Source organism: Uranotaenia lowii, chromosome 3 (assembly GCF_029784155.1).
Source record: "Uranotaenia lowii strain MFRU-FL chromosome 3, ASM2978415v1, whole genome shotgun sequence".
NCBI classification, from domain to species: Eukaryota; Metazoa; Arthropoda; class Insecta; order Diptera; family Culicidae; genus Uranotaenia; species Uranotaenia lowii.
This window is the reverse complement of record NC_073693.1, coordinates 291385886-291403837: the sequence shown is the minus strand read 5'-3', so window position 1 is coordinate 291403837 and position 17952 is coordinate 291385886. Positions and strand designations below refer to the sequence as shown.

Here is a 17952-nt window from a genome sequence, read left to right as displayed (position 1 = left end):
GGTGAGCCCCCGCAATAGACACATTTCTGTTCTATTGCTGAGCACGCTCCATCCCCATGATTCTCCCCGCATTTGGGGCACCGCGGCTTGTTGCAGCAGTGCGACGCAGTGTGCCCCAACTTAATGCAATTTTTGCAATCCATTGGGCGAGGCACAAAGAGTCGCACGGGTAATCTTAAAACTCCGTCAATCAAAACGTAGTGAGGGAGGGCGGTACCCGCAAAGGTCACACGAAATGAGGCAGAAGGGGAGTACTTTTTAACTCCATTCACGACGGTGGCAGTTTGGAGTTGGCGACAATCCAAGATATCGACCGAAGTCGAATCAAGGCTCCTAAACTTACCAACGCCGTTGGATTTAACGTACTCCGCCTGTAGGCTCATTTCAGTGATCACGCCCTCGATCTCTACGTTTCGAGACGGGATATAGACGTGATACTCTAGGTTTACGAATTTGCTGGCCACAATCTCATTTGCGGCTTTCCAGTTAGCCACAACAACGCGCAGCTTGTTCGGACGCAGTTTCGTAACACTGGTTACAGAGGGCCACCTCGCCAGATCTTTGGTGATCTGAACCACATTAAGCTGTTTACCGTTCGCTTTGGGCCGGATGAAAACCACCCATGGCCCAGAGGAAGATGAGCCCTCTGTATATTGTCGGAGCCGGGTGACTCTACTCTCAACTGCGGATGAATCGACATTGTCATCCATCCGAGAACGATTTGCATCTGAAGGACCAGCATTCGCCGAATCCTCCAGATGCTCCTCATCTTCATAGATGACATCCGCATCATCCCCAGTTGGAGGGTATAATCCCCCGCCTTCGCTCATATTTCTCAACGGGAACACGAATGCCCTCCGTGTTCAAAATATAAGCGAAGCACAGAATTTTCGAAATATATATAAAGGGAAATATGATAGAAAAAGAGAAAGTGAAAAATGAAATAAAAAAGAACTTACAAATTATTTTAGCACTTTTTGGAATAATATTTCTTCCAGTGTATATGGACTGATCCAACCACGTGGTTCTGCGTTGATCCTCAAGGATGACGTCAACCGAAGAACCCAACCAAACGAGCGCTGGCCCCTCCTCGTTGGTTAAAGATGACCGCAACGTCTCGACTAGGTCTCGGACGAGAACGACCAATTCGATGATGATGATAATGAAGCACTTGGTTCGCCAAACAATGGCGGCGGACCTCGTGGCGATTGATCGACCCTTCTTTGAGCTGGGATTAATCTTCTTGACCTGATTTTGGCAGGAAACGAATGTCACGGAACAAAACACCGCTGTAACCGTCCGAACGGCACAAATACCCGGATTTACTGGACGAGATCACACTCACTTTTAGTTCGCGAAAATCGGGACGTTTGAAAACGCGACTGTTTGATACGAGTGGTGCGATACGAATGACTCCCCTAATTTTGTTATTTTATTTTGTAAATAAATTTTGTGATTTTTATTCCGCTTATTTCTTTTTAAATTTTTGATATTTTGCATAGCATATTCTAGTAAGTATTAATTATTAAAAACTCATGTAAACACACGAATGATATAACATTTCAATAAAGTGAGTTTCATCTATTGACAGTTATTTTATCGATGAATTCACCGAAAAAAAAGTTACGAGGACTGCGGTGTAATCGTATTCGATATTTTTTGTCCAAACCCACATAAACACGCAAAACGTCAGTCGCTTTTTCGAATCCGTCAAATTCGCACGGCCGCTGTCAACCGCTGTTCCTCGAATGGAAAAGTGCGAAGTGAAAACAACCAGATTTTAGCAGTGGAAGAAAGCTGCGAAAAATTTGCAAGTAAAATCGTGTTTATAGGTTCCTGGTGTGGCTTTTAATTGTCCCCCGGTAAGTACCAATTGCTGCTTTCAATTTGTGTGCTATTATTTGGCCCGGGAAATAAGCTGCAATACCGATTTCGGGAATTGCAACTTTTCGAAAGCACGATCACCATATTCTTGAGCTGACGTAGTCAATGATCATCATCAGCTGTTGGAAAGGAGGAGAATTTTCCCCGTTTCGAATGGAGGAACGGTGTTATGCTCGGTTCTCTTTTGCGATATTTTTCTTGTATGTTTCCTCTATGCTGCTGCATCTGGCGAAGCGCCGGAAACTTACAATGAAATTTTTATTTCCCCTCCCAGCAACTGCATCATCGGCTAATGATAGTGTGCAGTCGTGCTGCTGCTGGCTGTTCCTCTTGGCACCCACCTGCCCCGCTACATTAGAAACCAATTTTTTCCAGCGCTCAAGATATGCGTTGCAGCCAGTTTGATGTACTCCTCGATAAGTGGTAAGCAAGAAGTATGGATAACGAAATGCAAAGTGTAACACGGCACACGTTAAGAGTTAAGTTGCACTTCCAATGGGGGATTTGAGTGGGCTGAAATCGGGCGCTGCCGATGCTTTCTCTACTCCACAGCACCTCTACCTATCTCCACCGTTTCGGATTTCTTCATCCCTCTCCTGAAGTTTGGTGGCAGCTGAATGAAAGCCTAGCTTGCGGTGCCACAGCATAATAGCTTCGTTCAATCGTTAGTAAAAATCGGTTTCAACTGGTTTCTGTCAACTGATAGATGTTCAACGAGCCAATGTTTTGGTCGAAACAAGTCAGGTCGTTGTTCAATGGAGCAAGTTGAAACTAGTCGAAACCAATCCAGCTCGGCAGCAGGATTAGTTTCGACTTGGTAGAAATCGGTCGAAGTCAATTGGAAAGAGACAGGTGATCAACTGTCAATCCATTTCTACTTGTTTCGACCCGTTTCTACTAGAGTTGATTGAACAGACATAATCTTGTTCTTCTCACCCAATCCACATTCGATGAGCTTTTATTTGTGGGGGTTGCATAGGTATGCTCCCACACGCCAAAAAGTCGCCAACGTTCCTTGTACCTTTTGTTCCGTTTTAAGGGTTTTTCCAGGAATGATTGGCATTTCCGGATTCACAAGTTGATATCTTTCATATCCTTACAGCCAACTAAAAAAGCAATTTAGTCTATCTGACACTGATATTGTTTTTTTCTATCAGAAAATAAAGTCTTCTGATAGAAATAAAAACAAATACTTAAGAATAAAATATATTTAAAATATTTCATGAAGCAAACCAACTCTAGAAATAAATCGGAAAATTTTGTGCGCAAAGTTATTTTGATTTATTTACAGCGTGAATAGTTAAAAAAAAAAAAACAATTTTTCCAACTAGTTATTTACCGAACTTTGGAGTGCCGAACTACGGTGTTTCCCGGTTTAGATTTATTCGGGCTGTATTTTTTCACGTAAATCGAATGTGACTTTGTTTTGACAGTGAACGACTATGTGAATTTCATGTAAAAATTAAGTATTTTTTTTTGAAACTTCTAAGTGCTTCACGTAAATCGAGCAAAAATTCACGTAAAAAGCACCTACGTGAAAATCTAGGTGAATTTAACGTTGCATTTTCAGCTGAGTGTAATAGTGTTTTCGTTTATTGGCAGTGGCAACCTAGTTACCCACGAGTTTTGCCCTAACTGCTGTTATTATGTTCGGTTATTAATTCAGAAGTCCACTAGTTTTGCCCGAGATTTGAACCTCAAGCAGGCGGTTGCACCCCGTAAAAGTTGTCAGTGTTGGGGGTAAGCATAAGGGTGAGTATAGCAACCATATATTTGCATCGTCCCGGGTAACGATTCTGTTTGTTTATTCAGAAAAAGTTTTGCCCCGCGCGAGTGGAGATAAACGAAAAGGGCATAAGATAGTACAGTAAGGTTTTTTTTTACACTGATATACGTACCGCGTAAAAAAAAACCGTGTAAAAAAAAACCGTGTTAATTCCCGAAAACCGTGTAAAAAAAAACCGTGCTAATTCCCGAAAACCGTGTAAAAAAAGACCAATCGAATTCTGCAGCTCTGAAGTTCTGACACTTAAGACCTGAGACCTGAGACCTGAGACCTGAGACCTGAGACTTGAGACATGAGACCTGGACTTGAGAATGTAGACTAGAGACATGAGACCTGAGACTTTAAACATGACACCTGAGACTTTAGACATGACACCTGAGACCTAAGTCCACATTAGACCTGAGACCTGAGACTAGAAACCTAAGACATAAAACACGAGACCTGACACCTGAGACATGGGACATGAGACCTGAGACATGAGACTTGAGACTTAAGACATGACACCTGAGACCTGAGACATGAGACATGAGACATGAGGCATGAGACATGAGATATGAGACCTGAGACCTGAGACATGAGACATAAGACATGAGACCTGAGGTATGAGACAAGAGCCATGAAAGATGAGACCTGAGACATGAGACTTTAGACTTGAGACAAGCTACTAGTGTTATAACCGCGAAAAATTAGATTAGCTCCGATTTCAACTGACGACCCCTCTAGTGAAAGGGTTTGACTAGTAGGTGACGAAAAATAGTGTCGCGAAATCGCTAGTACAAGCTACTTAGTATCGTGTAAGTATCGCGAAAAATTAGTTTAGTTCCGATTTCAACTTTCGACCGGTCAAGTGAAAGGGTTTGATTTGTAAGTAACGAAAAATAGTGTCGCGACTTCGCTAGTACAAGCTACTAGGATTAGTACCGCGAGAAATTAGTTAAGCTCCGATTTAGACATGCGACCTCTCTAGTGAAAGGGTTTGACTTGTAGGTGACGAAAAATAGTGTCGCGAAATCGCTAGTACAAGCTACTAGTGTTAGTACCGCGAGAAATTAGTTTAGCTCCGATTTCCACTTTCGACCGGTCAAGTGAAAGGCTTTGACTTGTAGATGACGAAAAATAGTGTCACGACTTCGCTAGTACAAGCTACTAGGATTAGTACCGCGAGAAATTAGTTTAGCTCCGATTTCAACTTGCGACCCCTCTAGTGAAAGGGTTTGACTTCTAGGTGACGAAAAATAGTGTCGCGACTTCGCTAGTACAAGCTACTAGTGTTAGTACCGCGAGAAATTAGTTTAGCTCCGATTTTAACTTTCGACCGGTCGAATGAAAGGGTTTGACTTCTAGGTGACGAAAAAAAGTGTCGCGAGTTCGCTAGTACAAGCTACTAGGATTAGTACCGCGAGAAATTAGTTAAGCTCCGATTTCAACTTGCGACCCCTCTAGTGAAAGGGGTTGACTTGTAGGTGACAAAAAATAGAGTCGCGAAATCGCTAGTACAAGTTACTAGTGTTAGTACCGCGAGATATTAGTTAAGCTCCGATTTCAACTTTCGGCCGGTCGAATGAAAGGGTTTGACTTCTAGGTGACGAAAAACAGTGTCGCGAGTTTGCTAGTACAAGCTACTAGGATTAGTACCGCGAAAAATTAGTTAAGCTTCGATTTAAACTTGAGACCCCTCTAGTGAAAGGGTTTGACTTGTAGATGACGAAAAATAGTGTCGCGTGTTCGCTAGTACAAGCTTCTAGTGTTAGTACCACGAGATATTAGTTTAGCTCCGATTTCAACTTGCAACCCCTCTAGTGAAAGGGTTTAACTTGTAGATGACGAAAAATAGTGTCGCGTGTTCGCTAGTACAAGCTTCTAGTGTTAGTACCGCGAGAAATTAGTTAAGCTCCGATTTCAACTTGCGATCCCTCTAGTGAAAGGGTTTCACTTGTGGGTGACGAAGAGTAGTGTCAAGCCCTTTCACTTGATCGGTTGAAAGTTGAAATCGGAGCTTAACTAATTTCTCGCGGTACTAACACTAGTAGTTTGTACTAGCGAACTCGCGACACTATTTTTCGTCACCTGCAAGTCAAACCCTTTCACCAGAGGGGTCTCAAGTTGAAATCGGAGCTTAACTAATTTCTCGCGGTACTAACACTAGTAGCTTGTACTAGCGAATTCGTGACACTATTTTTCGTCACCCACAAGTAAAACCCTTTCACTAGAGGGGTCGCAAGTTGAAATCGGAGCTAAACTAATATCTCGCGGTACTAATCCTAGTAGCTTGTACTAGCGAAGTCGCGACACTATTTTTCGTCACCTGCAAGTCAACCCCTTTCACTAGAGGGGTCGCAAGTTGAAATCGGAGCTAAACTAATTTCTCGCGGTACTAATCCTAGTAGCATGTACTAGCGAAGTCACGACACTATTTTTCGTCATCTGCAAGTCAAACCCTTTCACTTGACCGGTCGAAAGTTGAAATCGGAGCTGAACTAATTTCTCGCGGTACTAACACTAGTAGCTTGTACTAGCGAACACGCGACACTATTTTTCGTCATCTACAAGTCAAACCCTTTCACTTGACCGGTCGAAAGTTGAAATCGGAGCTAAACTAATTTCTCGCGGTACTAACACTAGTAGCTTGTACTAGCGAAGTCACGACACTATTTTTCGTCACCTACAAGTCAAACCCTTTCACTAGAGGGGTCGCAAGTTGAAATCGGAGGTTAACTAATTTCTCGCGGTACTAACACTAGTAACTTGTACTAGCGAACACGCGACACTATTTTTCGTCATCTACAAGTCAAACCCTTTCACTAGAGGGGTCGCAAGTTGAAATCGGAGCTTAACTAATTTCTCGCGGTACTAATCCTAGTAGCTTGTACTAGCGAATTCGCGACACTATTTTTCGTCACCCACAAGTCAAACCCTTTCACTAGAGGGGTCGCATGTTGAAATCGGAGCGAAACTTATTTTTCGCGGTACTAATACTAGTAGCTTGTCTCAGGCCTCAGGTCTCATGTTTCATGGCTCTTGTCTCATGCCTCAGGTCTCATGTCTTATGTCTTATGTCTCATGCCTCATGTCTCATGTCTCATGTCCCATGTCTCAGGTCTAAAGGCTCATGTTTCATGGTTCTTGTCTCATGCCTCAGGTCTCAGTTCTCAGATCTGATGTCTTATGCTGGGGTTATTTTTTTATTTTTATTTACATAGTATTCCGTCTCACGACATAACTTGACGAACATAATTCCTAAAATTCACTCGGTCCATGGCAACCGTTCTCCAATTTCTCGGGCACCCCACGTTCGCCAGATCACGCTCCACTTGGTCTAACCACCTCGCTCGTTGCGCCCCCGCTCGTCTTGTGCCTACCGGATTCGTAGCGAACACCTGTTTTGCAGGACAGTCTTCCGGCATTCTCGCAACATGTCCCGCCCAGCGTATCCGGCCAGCTTTCACCACCTTCTGGATACTGGGTTCGCCGTAGAGTCGCGCGAGCTCGTGGTTCATCCTTCGCCTCCACACTCCGTTCTCCTGTACGCCGCCAAAGATGGTTCTTAACACTCGTCGCTCGAATACCCCGAGTGTACGCAGGTCCTCCTCGAGCAATATCCATGTCTCGTGCCCGTAGAGAACAACCGGTCTAATAAGCGTCATATACAGGTTACACTTCGTGCGAGGGCAAAGTCTTCTCGACCGCAGTTGCTTGTGGAGTCCATAGTAGGCACGACTTCCGCTGATAATTCATGCTGGGGTCTCAAGTCTAATATCCCTTGTCTCAGGTTCCAGGTCTCAGGTCTCATGTCTAATTTCTAATGTTTCATGTCTCAGGTCTCATGTCTCATGTCTCATGTCTCATGTCTCAAGTCTCAGATCTCAGGTCTCAGGTCTCAAGTCTCAGGTCTCAGGTCTCAGGTCCCAGGTCCAAGGTCTCAGGTCCCATGTATCATGTTCTTAGTCTAAGAGATAAGATTTTCCCAACTTCAAAAAGATTCTAAGTGTTTTCCTTTGAAAAGGAATATTTTCTCTCAAAAACCGTGTTAATTCGCGAAAACCGTGTAAAAAAAAACCGTGTTAATTCCCGAAAACCGTGTAAAAAAAGCCGTGTAAAAAAAACCGCGTAAAAAAAAACCGTGTAAAAAAAAACCTTGGTGTATATGCAGAAATGCCATAAGACTGATTTTGTCTGATTTTTGCGAACATGATGAAAAATGGGTTGTAAGGAACTGCATAAGATACCATTGCTGAAATGAAAATGTGGATCGACGACCAACAAAAAAAAATTATGACACCAGTACCTGATTTTTAAAGAAAAAAAAATTGTTGGCAACTCTGAGTATAGAGTAGCCAAACGCAACTAACGAACGATGTTGAGCAATCGCTAGCATAACTGACCTTTCCAGGGTCTTGTCCAGTATGAACCTAAATAGGGTTGAATACCGAGACTCCACAGTAACCATGGAGATGGTTTTCCTATTTATAAAAAACAGTAAGGTGAAGTGGATACCTAAGGATTCGAAATTCCTTATAAAAAAGAATATAAGCCATTCCACAGTGCTGATACAACAGATTATATGCCTAGAAATAGCGAAAAAGAAGAGAAGCGGAATCAATAGTGGACAGTCAAGAAGCCGATGGAAGGATAGTCTGCCGAAGCCAAGAAAGTTCTACGAGCTGGAAACTGTGGAAGTTTGTCGAATCAGGAGACAACTGGAAGTACGTTCGACCGGAAAGCCAGGTGGAGGTCGACAAGCCAAGAAACACCGGAGGCCGTTGGACAGGTACCCTGAAAGGTCGTTGGGCCGATTCTATTGTAGATCGTAGATCGAAATCCATTGATGAGACGTTGGGCCAAAAGAAGAGCGTCGAGCCGCAACCAAACAAGGTCGTCAAGTCTTCGGATCAGGAGCCACTTAAGGACTTTCGTGCAGCGTTCTAGGGAAGGTTGTCAAGCTGTTACCGTCAGGCCGTCGGGTCGGAAAGCCAAATTCTGGGTTCTCTTGCTGGAACCACTCGGAGACGTCGACCTCAGGAATGGCGTCGAGGCGCAGGGAATGTTTCCATTCGCGCCAAGCGAGTCGAGACCAAAAGTCAACTGGAAGATCGTCAGGAATCATATAAGGTGGATGGGCCGGAGCCACTGTAAGATCGTCGAGCCGGTAGCCAAATAATAGGTAATCGAGCTGTTACAGGAACGAGACCGTTGGGCTATTTAGGGCGACGACGATTGAGATCCGGTGCGTGTGTTGAAGAGGAGCAGCCGAGACTGCGGAATGCGTGTGTTGAAATCTGTCTTTTCGTAGTAATCGTTTGGATGAATAACAACACTTATATTCTAAACATAATAGGTAGACAATTAGTAATCTAATCCTGGCGACCCTTCAACAGGGCGACGGTCTATCCTGCATGATGTTCAACGTGGCGCTAGAAGGAGTTATTCGACGAGCGGTGGGCGAAATGCGTCAGGTCCAGTCAACTTATCTTTTTGTCGTTGACATTGATACAGTCGGCAGATCATCTGCGGCGGTGGAGGAGATCTATCGCAAACTGAAACGTGAAGCAGGAAGGATTGAGTTGATGATTAATACGTCCAAGACGAAGTACATGCTGGCCTGCGGATCCGAGACCGACCGAACCCGCTTGTTCAGTTATAACAAGGTCACGATCGACGGCGACGAGCTGGAGATAGTCAAAGTCTATCTTGGTATATCTGGTAACCGCAGATAATGCCATCAGCCGTTAGATCCGAGTTATCAGCGGAAGTCGCGCCTACTATGGACTCCACAAGCAACTGCGGTCGAGAAGACTTACCCCGTAGCCCTCGCGAAAAGTTTAACCTGTATATGACGCTCATTAGACCGGTTGTTCTCTACGCGCACGAGACATGGGTATTGACCTGGACCTGCGAACACTCCGAGTATTCGAGCGACAAGTGTTGAGAACCATCTTTCGCGGTGTGCAAGAACACGGAGTGAGGAGGCGAACAATGAACCACGAGCTCGCGCGACTCTACGGCGAACCCAGTATCCAGAAGGTGGTGAAGGCTGGCCGGATACGCTGGGCAGGACATGTTGCGAGAATGTCGGACGACTGTCCTGCAAAACAGGTGTTCGCTACGAATCCGGTGGGAAAGAGACGAGCAGGGGCGTCTACTTGGTTAGACCAAGTAGAGCGTGATCTGGCGAATGTAGGATGTCCGATAAATTGGAGAGCGATTGTCATTTTAGTTTCTACCACCGAAAAATTTGCACAACAGAAAGTGCTGCTTCAACAATTTGAAAGTATGTACCTAAGTTTTTTTGTAACAGGGGTTGCAGGAAGCTGTTGTTGAAGGGAGGAAGCAACGTGTAGAAAGTTCAAGAGAAATTTACATTTTAGGAAGGCTGGTGAGAACAGTAAGCGATCTTGAGCAGTTATTTCCTTACAATGTCAGTTGGAAGAAGCCCATTTGCGGGATAAGAAAGGTTACTTAAAATACTCCCAACGGATCTAAATAAATGTAGATAAAGTGGCTCTAACAGAAAAACTACTGCTGCTACCGGAATTCTAATCCAGAACGCCTAAACCATTTCAGCACTTCATTTTTTGAAAATTTCACCACAAATTTTATCCGTACATCTATAAAGATCAGACTGAACTTTCTGCTGCCACATCCGAATAGTACTCTACGAGGTCTCGGCAATAGCACAACTTCCCATTCCTTCTCGTCTGTCGATGGGTCGTTGGGTGTAACATCCAACCCAAACGGCAGTCGAGTAAGCTCATAATGTCTTTTTGGGCGGATAGTACACCGATTAAAGAGACGAATTTTTATTTAAAGTGGAAGAGGTGATTGAATATATTCCTTGGATATTGAAATATAGATTCGCAGACGTATAGACGGTTTCCATAGATGGTGATATTGGCTTACCTTTGTTTCTGAATTTTTCAAAATTAATCTTTGGAATACAAAGGGACAAAAGGTTGTTAATTGATCCTATGAAGTATCCTACTAACAATCCCTCCTTCATTCCTCATTGACTACTTTAGGACGTGGCCGGCGCCGTTATTGATCATTTTCATAGGGAGAGCATGAGTTTTGTGCATTGTGAATGAACTGCTAGTCCCAAGCACCATTCTTTTGGCCCTTGCACAAAGCTGATGGCCTCGATCAATCACGGAGTAGCAACCATTGGCGAGGTAAAACTTGTTCTGCTTAGCCACGCCAGCGATTATGGAACTTGAAGTGCGTAGGTTTAACAAAGTCTAATCAAATATGTTATATGAAATTTAAAAGAGATGACCATATCCAAGCACTTCAAGTTCAATGATTTAAGGTGGATATGAGTAGTCAACTAAGCTAAGCTAAGCTAAAGTGGAAGAGGTGATTGAATATGATTTGGCTGGGATAATATGCTGGAGATTTCATTTGCCTTCACACTACATTCCGCCGACTACAGTTGAGGACTGATTCATTTCTGACGGCAATGTTTTCGCTGTTCTGCTATATAAGTGTATTCGATTGTCTCACGTGTTTAATCCATGCTGATCGGTCTTGAACATATTGGAATATTTTTTTCTTCTATTGTTTTATGGGAACAATCACCAATTGCAAAAATGAACTTAATCCCTATTTTATCCATTTTTCAGACATATTCCAGCGAAAAGACAAACACGCACGAGTCCCACTCTGCACCCGCAAGGCAATGGACTTGTATGCCTGTGCAGGAGATTTAATACGCCACAATGCCACAGTCTAAGAGCCACCTGGCCACGCTAATTAAAGGCCGGGGTAGCAATGGTTTTAGCGAGTACGAGGTGCTGAAAATATTTTGTGATGTCTGCGAGTCCCTGGCGCCGCTGCACTGCAGCCAAGCGCCGATCATCTACCGCGACATCAGAGTGGAGAATGTGGTCCAAAACGATATGGGCCGATTCATGCTGGTGGAATCGGGAACGGCCACGTCTCGTTTGCTAAATCCCGTGGCTCATGGGAAGAAACTGGTGGAAGAGGAAGTCCAGAAGAACACTACCATGCCGTATCGTGCCCCGGAGATGGTAGATCTGAACTCCGGTCATAGCATCACAACTAAAGTCGATATTTGGGCACTGGGTTGTCTACTGTACAAACTTTGCTTTGGAACAATGCCTTTCGGGGAAAGTTCCAAGGCGATTCTTCACTGTCAGTTTAATATTCCAGAGAAGAACAAATATTCCCCCGAGTTGTGTCAATTGATCCGTATCCTATTGGAACCGGATCCCGAGAAACGTCCAAGCATTTACCAAGTGTGCGAACATGCGTTTAAAGTTGCTGGTAAGGATAATCCACTGCGTATAGCATTGGAACGACAGAAATCTCAACCAAACGTACATGCGGTAGCTCCGGTTGTGACAAACATTAGTGATCAACAGGAACGGAAGGTTCAACATCCAACTATAAGTGGAACTAGCGTAGCTCCACGATCCCGACCTAAGGTGCACAGTCAACCTACCAATACCGGCGGAAGTTCGTCCAATTCCTTCAACCTTGGACCACCACCTTTAAACCCTTCGCCTAAAAACGTTATCTCGCCCATCCCTGCTACTGCAATTACAGGAAACGATCATCACAATGAGAGTCGCTGCACGTTCGTCGCACATTTTGGAGAAAAATTTTCTACATCCAATGAGACCAAGAGCGGTACGCTAGCGAAGAGTCCGGCTACCGGATTAACTCAATCCAGAGGGTCGATCGATAGCAGTTTTAGGTAAAAAAGTACACAGATTTTAAAGTTAGGTAATTTTAACTTAATGCCTTCGTTTTTTGTAGATTTTATGCTGGTGATGGGAATAAACTATTGGTGCCACCTCCCGATTTACCATTGTCCAAAGACAAATCGATGGCAGCGTCACCATCGTCCCTGTTATCTCCCTTCGAAACAGAACCATCCACAACGGTAAGTTCGTCGACCCGAGCGCGTCCCACATCCCTGCTGCCTTCGCTTTCCTCTAAAAAGACTACATCCTCAACATCGCAACCGCGTCTACAACATCACCATTACCAACAACCGACTACCACCACTTTGAGCAATTCCAACAGCGAGAAATCGTTGGTTTCGCCCACGGTATCCACCACAAGCTCAACGTGGAACCCTTTCGGGGATGCGTCGCCCTTCAGCCCAAATTCAACCCTTATCGAGGATCAGTTGTTTGGGGCCGAGTTCGATAAACTGCGACTAGAAGATGGAAGTCAAACTTCGATTTTAACCTCCCCGGAAGAAATACGCTCGGAGCGAGCCTCTTTGACAAGCGCCGGTAGAATGCCTCCAGCCGAGTGGTTCCAGCAGTCACACAACCAGCGTCACTCGTTACCAACATCACTGACGGGAGCAGCTTCAACCGGTGCCTTGGTCACCGCCGGGTTGAGCCATCCAGATATGATACCAGAAGAGGACCCGTTCGGTTCAGCTCCTTTTACGTTGCCAAAGAGGCTTAAAGATAAGGCGGGTCGTTCGTCGAAACTAACTTCGAAGTTGAGTGAGGTCATATCGAATGCTACAGCTGGTGGAAACTTATGGCGGAATTCTTCCGGTACCGGAGGGAAGGAAAGTTTGATAGTGACGACTCCTGGAGGGCCACCTTCTGGAGATAATGGAACGATTGGGAATGGAGATATGTTGGGGATTAAGCTGGACGATCTGATCAGTGCGGGTGAGAAGGGTTCCCCGAATTTCATCAAACTACCACTAGATGACAGAAACAAGTATGAAAAGTTGAATTCGAACGACGTAACGTCAGACGATAGTGATGCAGAATTTTACACGGATTCGGTAGGAGGAGTCAAGAAGCAAAGCTTCAAACAGTTTGTAGAAAATAATATTCCGGAAAAGTTGCAGGCCGTATACCATAAGGTTGATAAAAGTCAGATAAAAAATGTACAGATTGTTAGGAAATTAAGAGGAAAGGTTGTGCATAAAGATGATGTTAAAAAGAGGCATCAGAAGGGTGCCAGTGGGGCGAAAGAAAATCGGGTGCGAGAAACGGTGGCAGACCAAGCACGAAAAGGCAATGATGATTCGGACGATTCGATTGGATCGGCAAGTGATTTGAGGGCCAATGAAGATTTTATAGACGGGGAAGAGGTGGACAATGGCAAAGCTGTTGTAGGTCGTATACCGAAGAAATTCAATAGAGGGGCTTTCGGCGAAGGAAGTGTGGATGATTGTATTAGTGAAAGTATTAAAACGTGCGGATCAAGTGCCTACCATGCCGAATGCGAAAGTGTTACAACCAATGAAGATAATAGCAGCCGCATCGTAACACGTGTGCGGATCAAAAAGCGTGAACACGATTCGAAGCACAGTGTTATCGATGAAGATGATTCAGGCGAAGAGGATATGATCCAAGGTGATAAACCGCTACTATTGGATGACGAGTTAGATTATGAGTCGGCTCCAGAAAATAACATCAGTAGTGAGGAAGCTTTGATGGATCCTTTCACACCAGAATCTCTACCAGATGAATCGGAACAGCAACCAGAAGAGGATGAAGTTGTGCTAGATCCTTTTGCAATGGCACCTTTTCGAAAGCCGATAGTTCCTAGGCGTAACAGTATTAAATATACTCCCAACATTCACCCGATCCCAGAGAATTGTCCGACCATTCCTGCTCCTCCTCTACCGCCACAGGTAGACGATTTCAGCACATCTACTCCCATCAAACCGAAACATAATAGATCTCAAACCGAATTGTTCCATTTATCGCCAACCACTGCCGCACCTCCCGCTAATCCTGCACCGATAGCTGAAGTTGCTCCCATGCGCATTGAAGCACCACAAACGTCATCATCAACACAGCCAACAGCACGAACTGATCTTTTCGGTTCTGAACCGTTCCCAGCGCTCATTTTGTCTCCACCAATCGCAACGGTTTCTAAATTTTCCTCTGAAATTCCCACGGTTTCCGTTGAGCCTGGTTCTGTCGCGTTGACTCAAATTATTCCTGCAACCAACGTACCTCCGGAGCCGCAGTTACCCAATACCAATTCAGCTAACGTTCCTCTTCATCAACCACCGGCCTCGATGACCGCTCGTCTGAACTACATTAACTTCAGTCAAGTGAACGCCACACAGCAAAGCATTACGCCGGACAACAACTACGTGAATTTCCACGAAGATTACGATCACGACGATGATGACGCTCGGAAGCTTAAATCCGACGAGTATGACGATAGTAGTGATACCGTTGTCGTGAAAACACCTTCCAAGGGAGGATTCTTGAGCAAAAAGGAAAAGGTTAAATACAATTCTTTGAAGGGTAAATCTTCTGCTAATGATGGCACTATGGTATCCGTGGGAGGAGCAACTTCAAGTGGTAATCACGTGCTGGTGATCCCAGCAAAGCTTAGTCAGAAAGTGAAGGTCAACGTCCCCGGCTACCGGAAGGTATCTGGCAAAACCACCAAAAAAGATAAATCGAACGGTGGTACCAGCTCAGCGATCGATCGGTACCAAGACATCAGTCGTCAGCAAAACCTCCCACCAGGTTCAGCAAAGTCCAAATCCGGCAATAAAGTGGGCCTTTGTAATATGAGCTTCGAAGATTTCCCCTCGGACGAAGCATTGGAGGAACCGATACCGTCCACCGTCCGAGGTTCGGGCTCGAAAGGAACGAGTGGCGGCAGCAGCGGCGTAGGTCGGTTGATGAAGATTGCTCCCTTCGAGGTGATTCGGAACGATAAAATGTTGCTGGAGGCTGAGAAAAAATTCGGCTCGCTGAAACGGAGAAGCAATCCGTTTTCATGATTGTGGTACGCTGAATCTCACAAGCGTAAGTAGTAAAGTGTTGATGAATGAAGTAGATAGATGTGTTTTGGTGTATACGTTCGTTGTAGTACGATAAAGTAATAATTTAAATCTTTTTTGTAAAGTGGTCCAATTAATTAATTCAATTGTTTTTTGAAAACTGGTTAAAATTTTTCATCTATCTTGGCTATTATTTTTTCATAAAATATTCAATAATTGTTTTAGTCTGGTTTCAGCATTTAAGATCGTAACTAACTATGTATATATAATGAAATGTTGCATTCAACAAATAAAACGTGATAATAGAAGCTTTTTATGAAATTCTTCAAACGAAGAAGTTTTTCTTTGATTTCTACTTATGAATGTCTCAAGCACAGACATCGAATTCTTCAACGTTTTCATTTTTCTCATTAATGTTTCTTTTCTTTTTTTTTTTTAAATAAAAACACTACATTACGAACGTATAAAACACTTGTGAACACACTCGTACATCGCACTACGCTAAATCGAACGAATAATTTTCGTACTCGTAGAATTTAGAGAGAACATGGAACAATACAACAACACATCAGAACAAGTTGCAAAGCACACCAAAAACAAAAAAGATAACTGTGAATTCTATAAGTTGATACAATTTATTGAAATTACTAAGTAGAAGATGCTATATAAATTATCGAGCGAAAGCGATACCCACGCTGAAGGAGGTATATTCCACGTTGTTGCTTGATTACGTTGTAGGCTCGAATACAGATACAACCACACACGCAAACAAACTAATGAAAATGGTTCACATGCGGGAATCCAACACATTCAACACCAATACCTTTAGAGAGCAATAGATTGCGCTGTTTGTTGTAGAATGAAAAACAGGTTATTCGTTGGGTTTCTTATTCCTTCTTTATCTGTATAATTGTAAATTTTGTGGCATTTAGAAATTTATATCACGGAAAACCGTGAGCAAAGTTGGTAGCGGTTTTCTGGTTTCAAAATATTAGAATGATATGATGCTTTTGAACAGGAAAAAAAACTATAATTAATATTACACCTACTGATGTCGTCTATTGTGTAGCTAGTTAGTTTGTAGTGATGTATTTATACTAAAAAACAACTTTTACTTTGCCAAATTGTGCAGAAAACGGAAAGGAAAAACCAAGCGCGGATCGATCTTTTTTCGGTTGTAAACTATTTTAGCAGCTATCGCCAAAAAACAGCAGCTAACAAAACACACAGTTTAGACATTTCTAATACAAGTGAGAGAAACAGAGAGTGACACGGAACACAAAATCGTAGCGCAGCTGCATACGAGAGTATATTATAGAATTGTTTATGTATTATGAAGCATATTATGGATATTTAGTATATTTTAAGGTTCAATTATTACACGAGCATACATATAAAATCGGGAAATTCTGAGCAGCCTGCTGTACAAATTGGGCTGATATTATTGAAAAGAAAAGGTTAAAAACTTTAAAAAATATGAGAAAACACATGAAATTCGTATTCTTATGCAGCTATCTCAATGTATACAATAACTGAAAAAGAGTAATAAATATCTTATATATTTATATCCACTTTTTCTTGTTTGAAGATTGTTTTCTATCCGAACATTTCCTTCGTTTATTACGTTTACATTTTTTGGAGTGTGTATGAATTTTTCTCACCGAAGACAAGATTATTAAAATACTAGGTTCTCTGACTTTTGCAGCAAGATGGCGAAGAGAGGTGCTCTGCATGGAGTGGGGGTAATGCCCGAGCACAAACTAACAGTGTGCCTCAGCTGTTCTATGGATCAAAGATAAACAAATGCAACGAAACAATCAACATGGTAGATTTTGAAATTTGACAGTTCGAATCACCTGCAATTTACACCCTTTGATTGAGGCGTTTTCATTCAAAGGTTTTGAAAACTTTTAATATTTAATTTTTATTGTTAGAGCAAGTTCACTGGTGTTGGGAAAAAGTGGTAGAAATTTTGACATTTTGAAAATTTTACCATGCAAAAATGTTTTCAAACCTTTGGACGTTTTATTTTTTACAGCACTATTTCTATTTCAACCGTATGTGATAGAAATATTGCTATTTTTGCATCACAGCATGCGAAAATACAACATGTGTTGTAGAAAAACTAGAATGCCACAAATCTTGAAAATGTTTATGCATGGAAAAATTTTCAAATTGTGCCGTAAGTGTCAAAATTTCTACCACTTTTTCCTAACACCAGTGAACTTGCTCTTACGAGTACATGAGCCTGTCAGTTATAAATATAGTTCAGGTCTGTTCAGGTTTAGGATATGACACATTGAATGTTAACATTGGAAACGTCGAACATGTTCACTGCAGTAAAAAGGCTGAAATTTTTCAATAACCTGTAGTGTTTATGGCTTTTGCGGTTAAATGTTAGCACTTTTAAGCCCAAAATTTTCAAGTCAAGATATTTCTGTTAAGTCCGACCTTTGTACTCGAACTTTTGCTTCTCTCGATTAGACTGACTCGATTCGAGCATCTTATACATTTTCAAGAAAATTTCATGTAT

General features: G+C 43.0%; 1 protein-coding gene across 1 annotated transcript; it reads left to right on the top strand.

Moving 5' to 3' along the window:
• The first annotated feature begins 1715 nt into the window (after positions 1-1715).
• LOC129755541 (uncharacterized) lies at positions 1716-15852 on the top strand. Its single transcript, XM_055752088.1, has 3 exons — positions 1716-1862; positions 11287-12383; positions 12446-15852. The coding sequence occupies exons 2-3, from the start codon at positions 11383-11385 to the stop codon at positions 15417-15419; spliced, it is 3975 nt and encodes a 1324-aa protein (XP_055608063.1). The 5' UTR covers positions 1716-1862; positions 11287-11382; the 3' UTR covers positions 15420-15852.
• The last annotated feature ends 2100 nt before the right edge of the window (positions 15853-17952 follow it).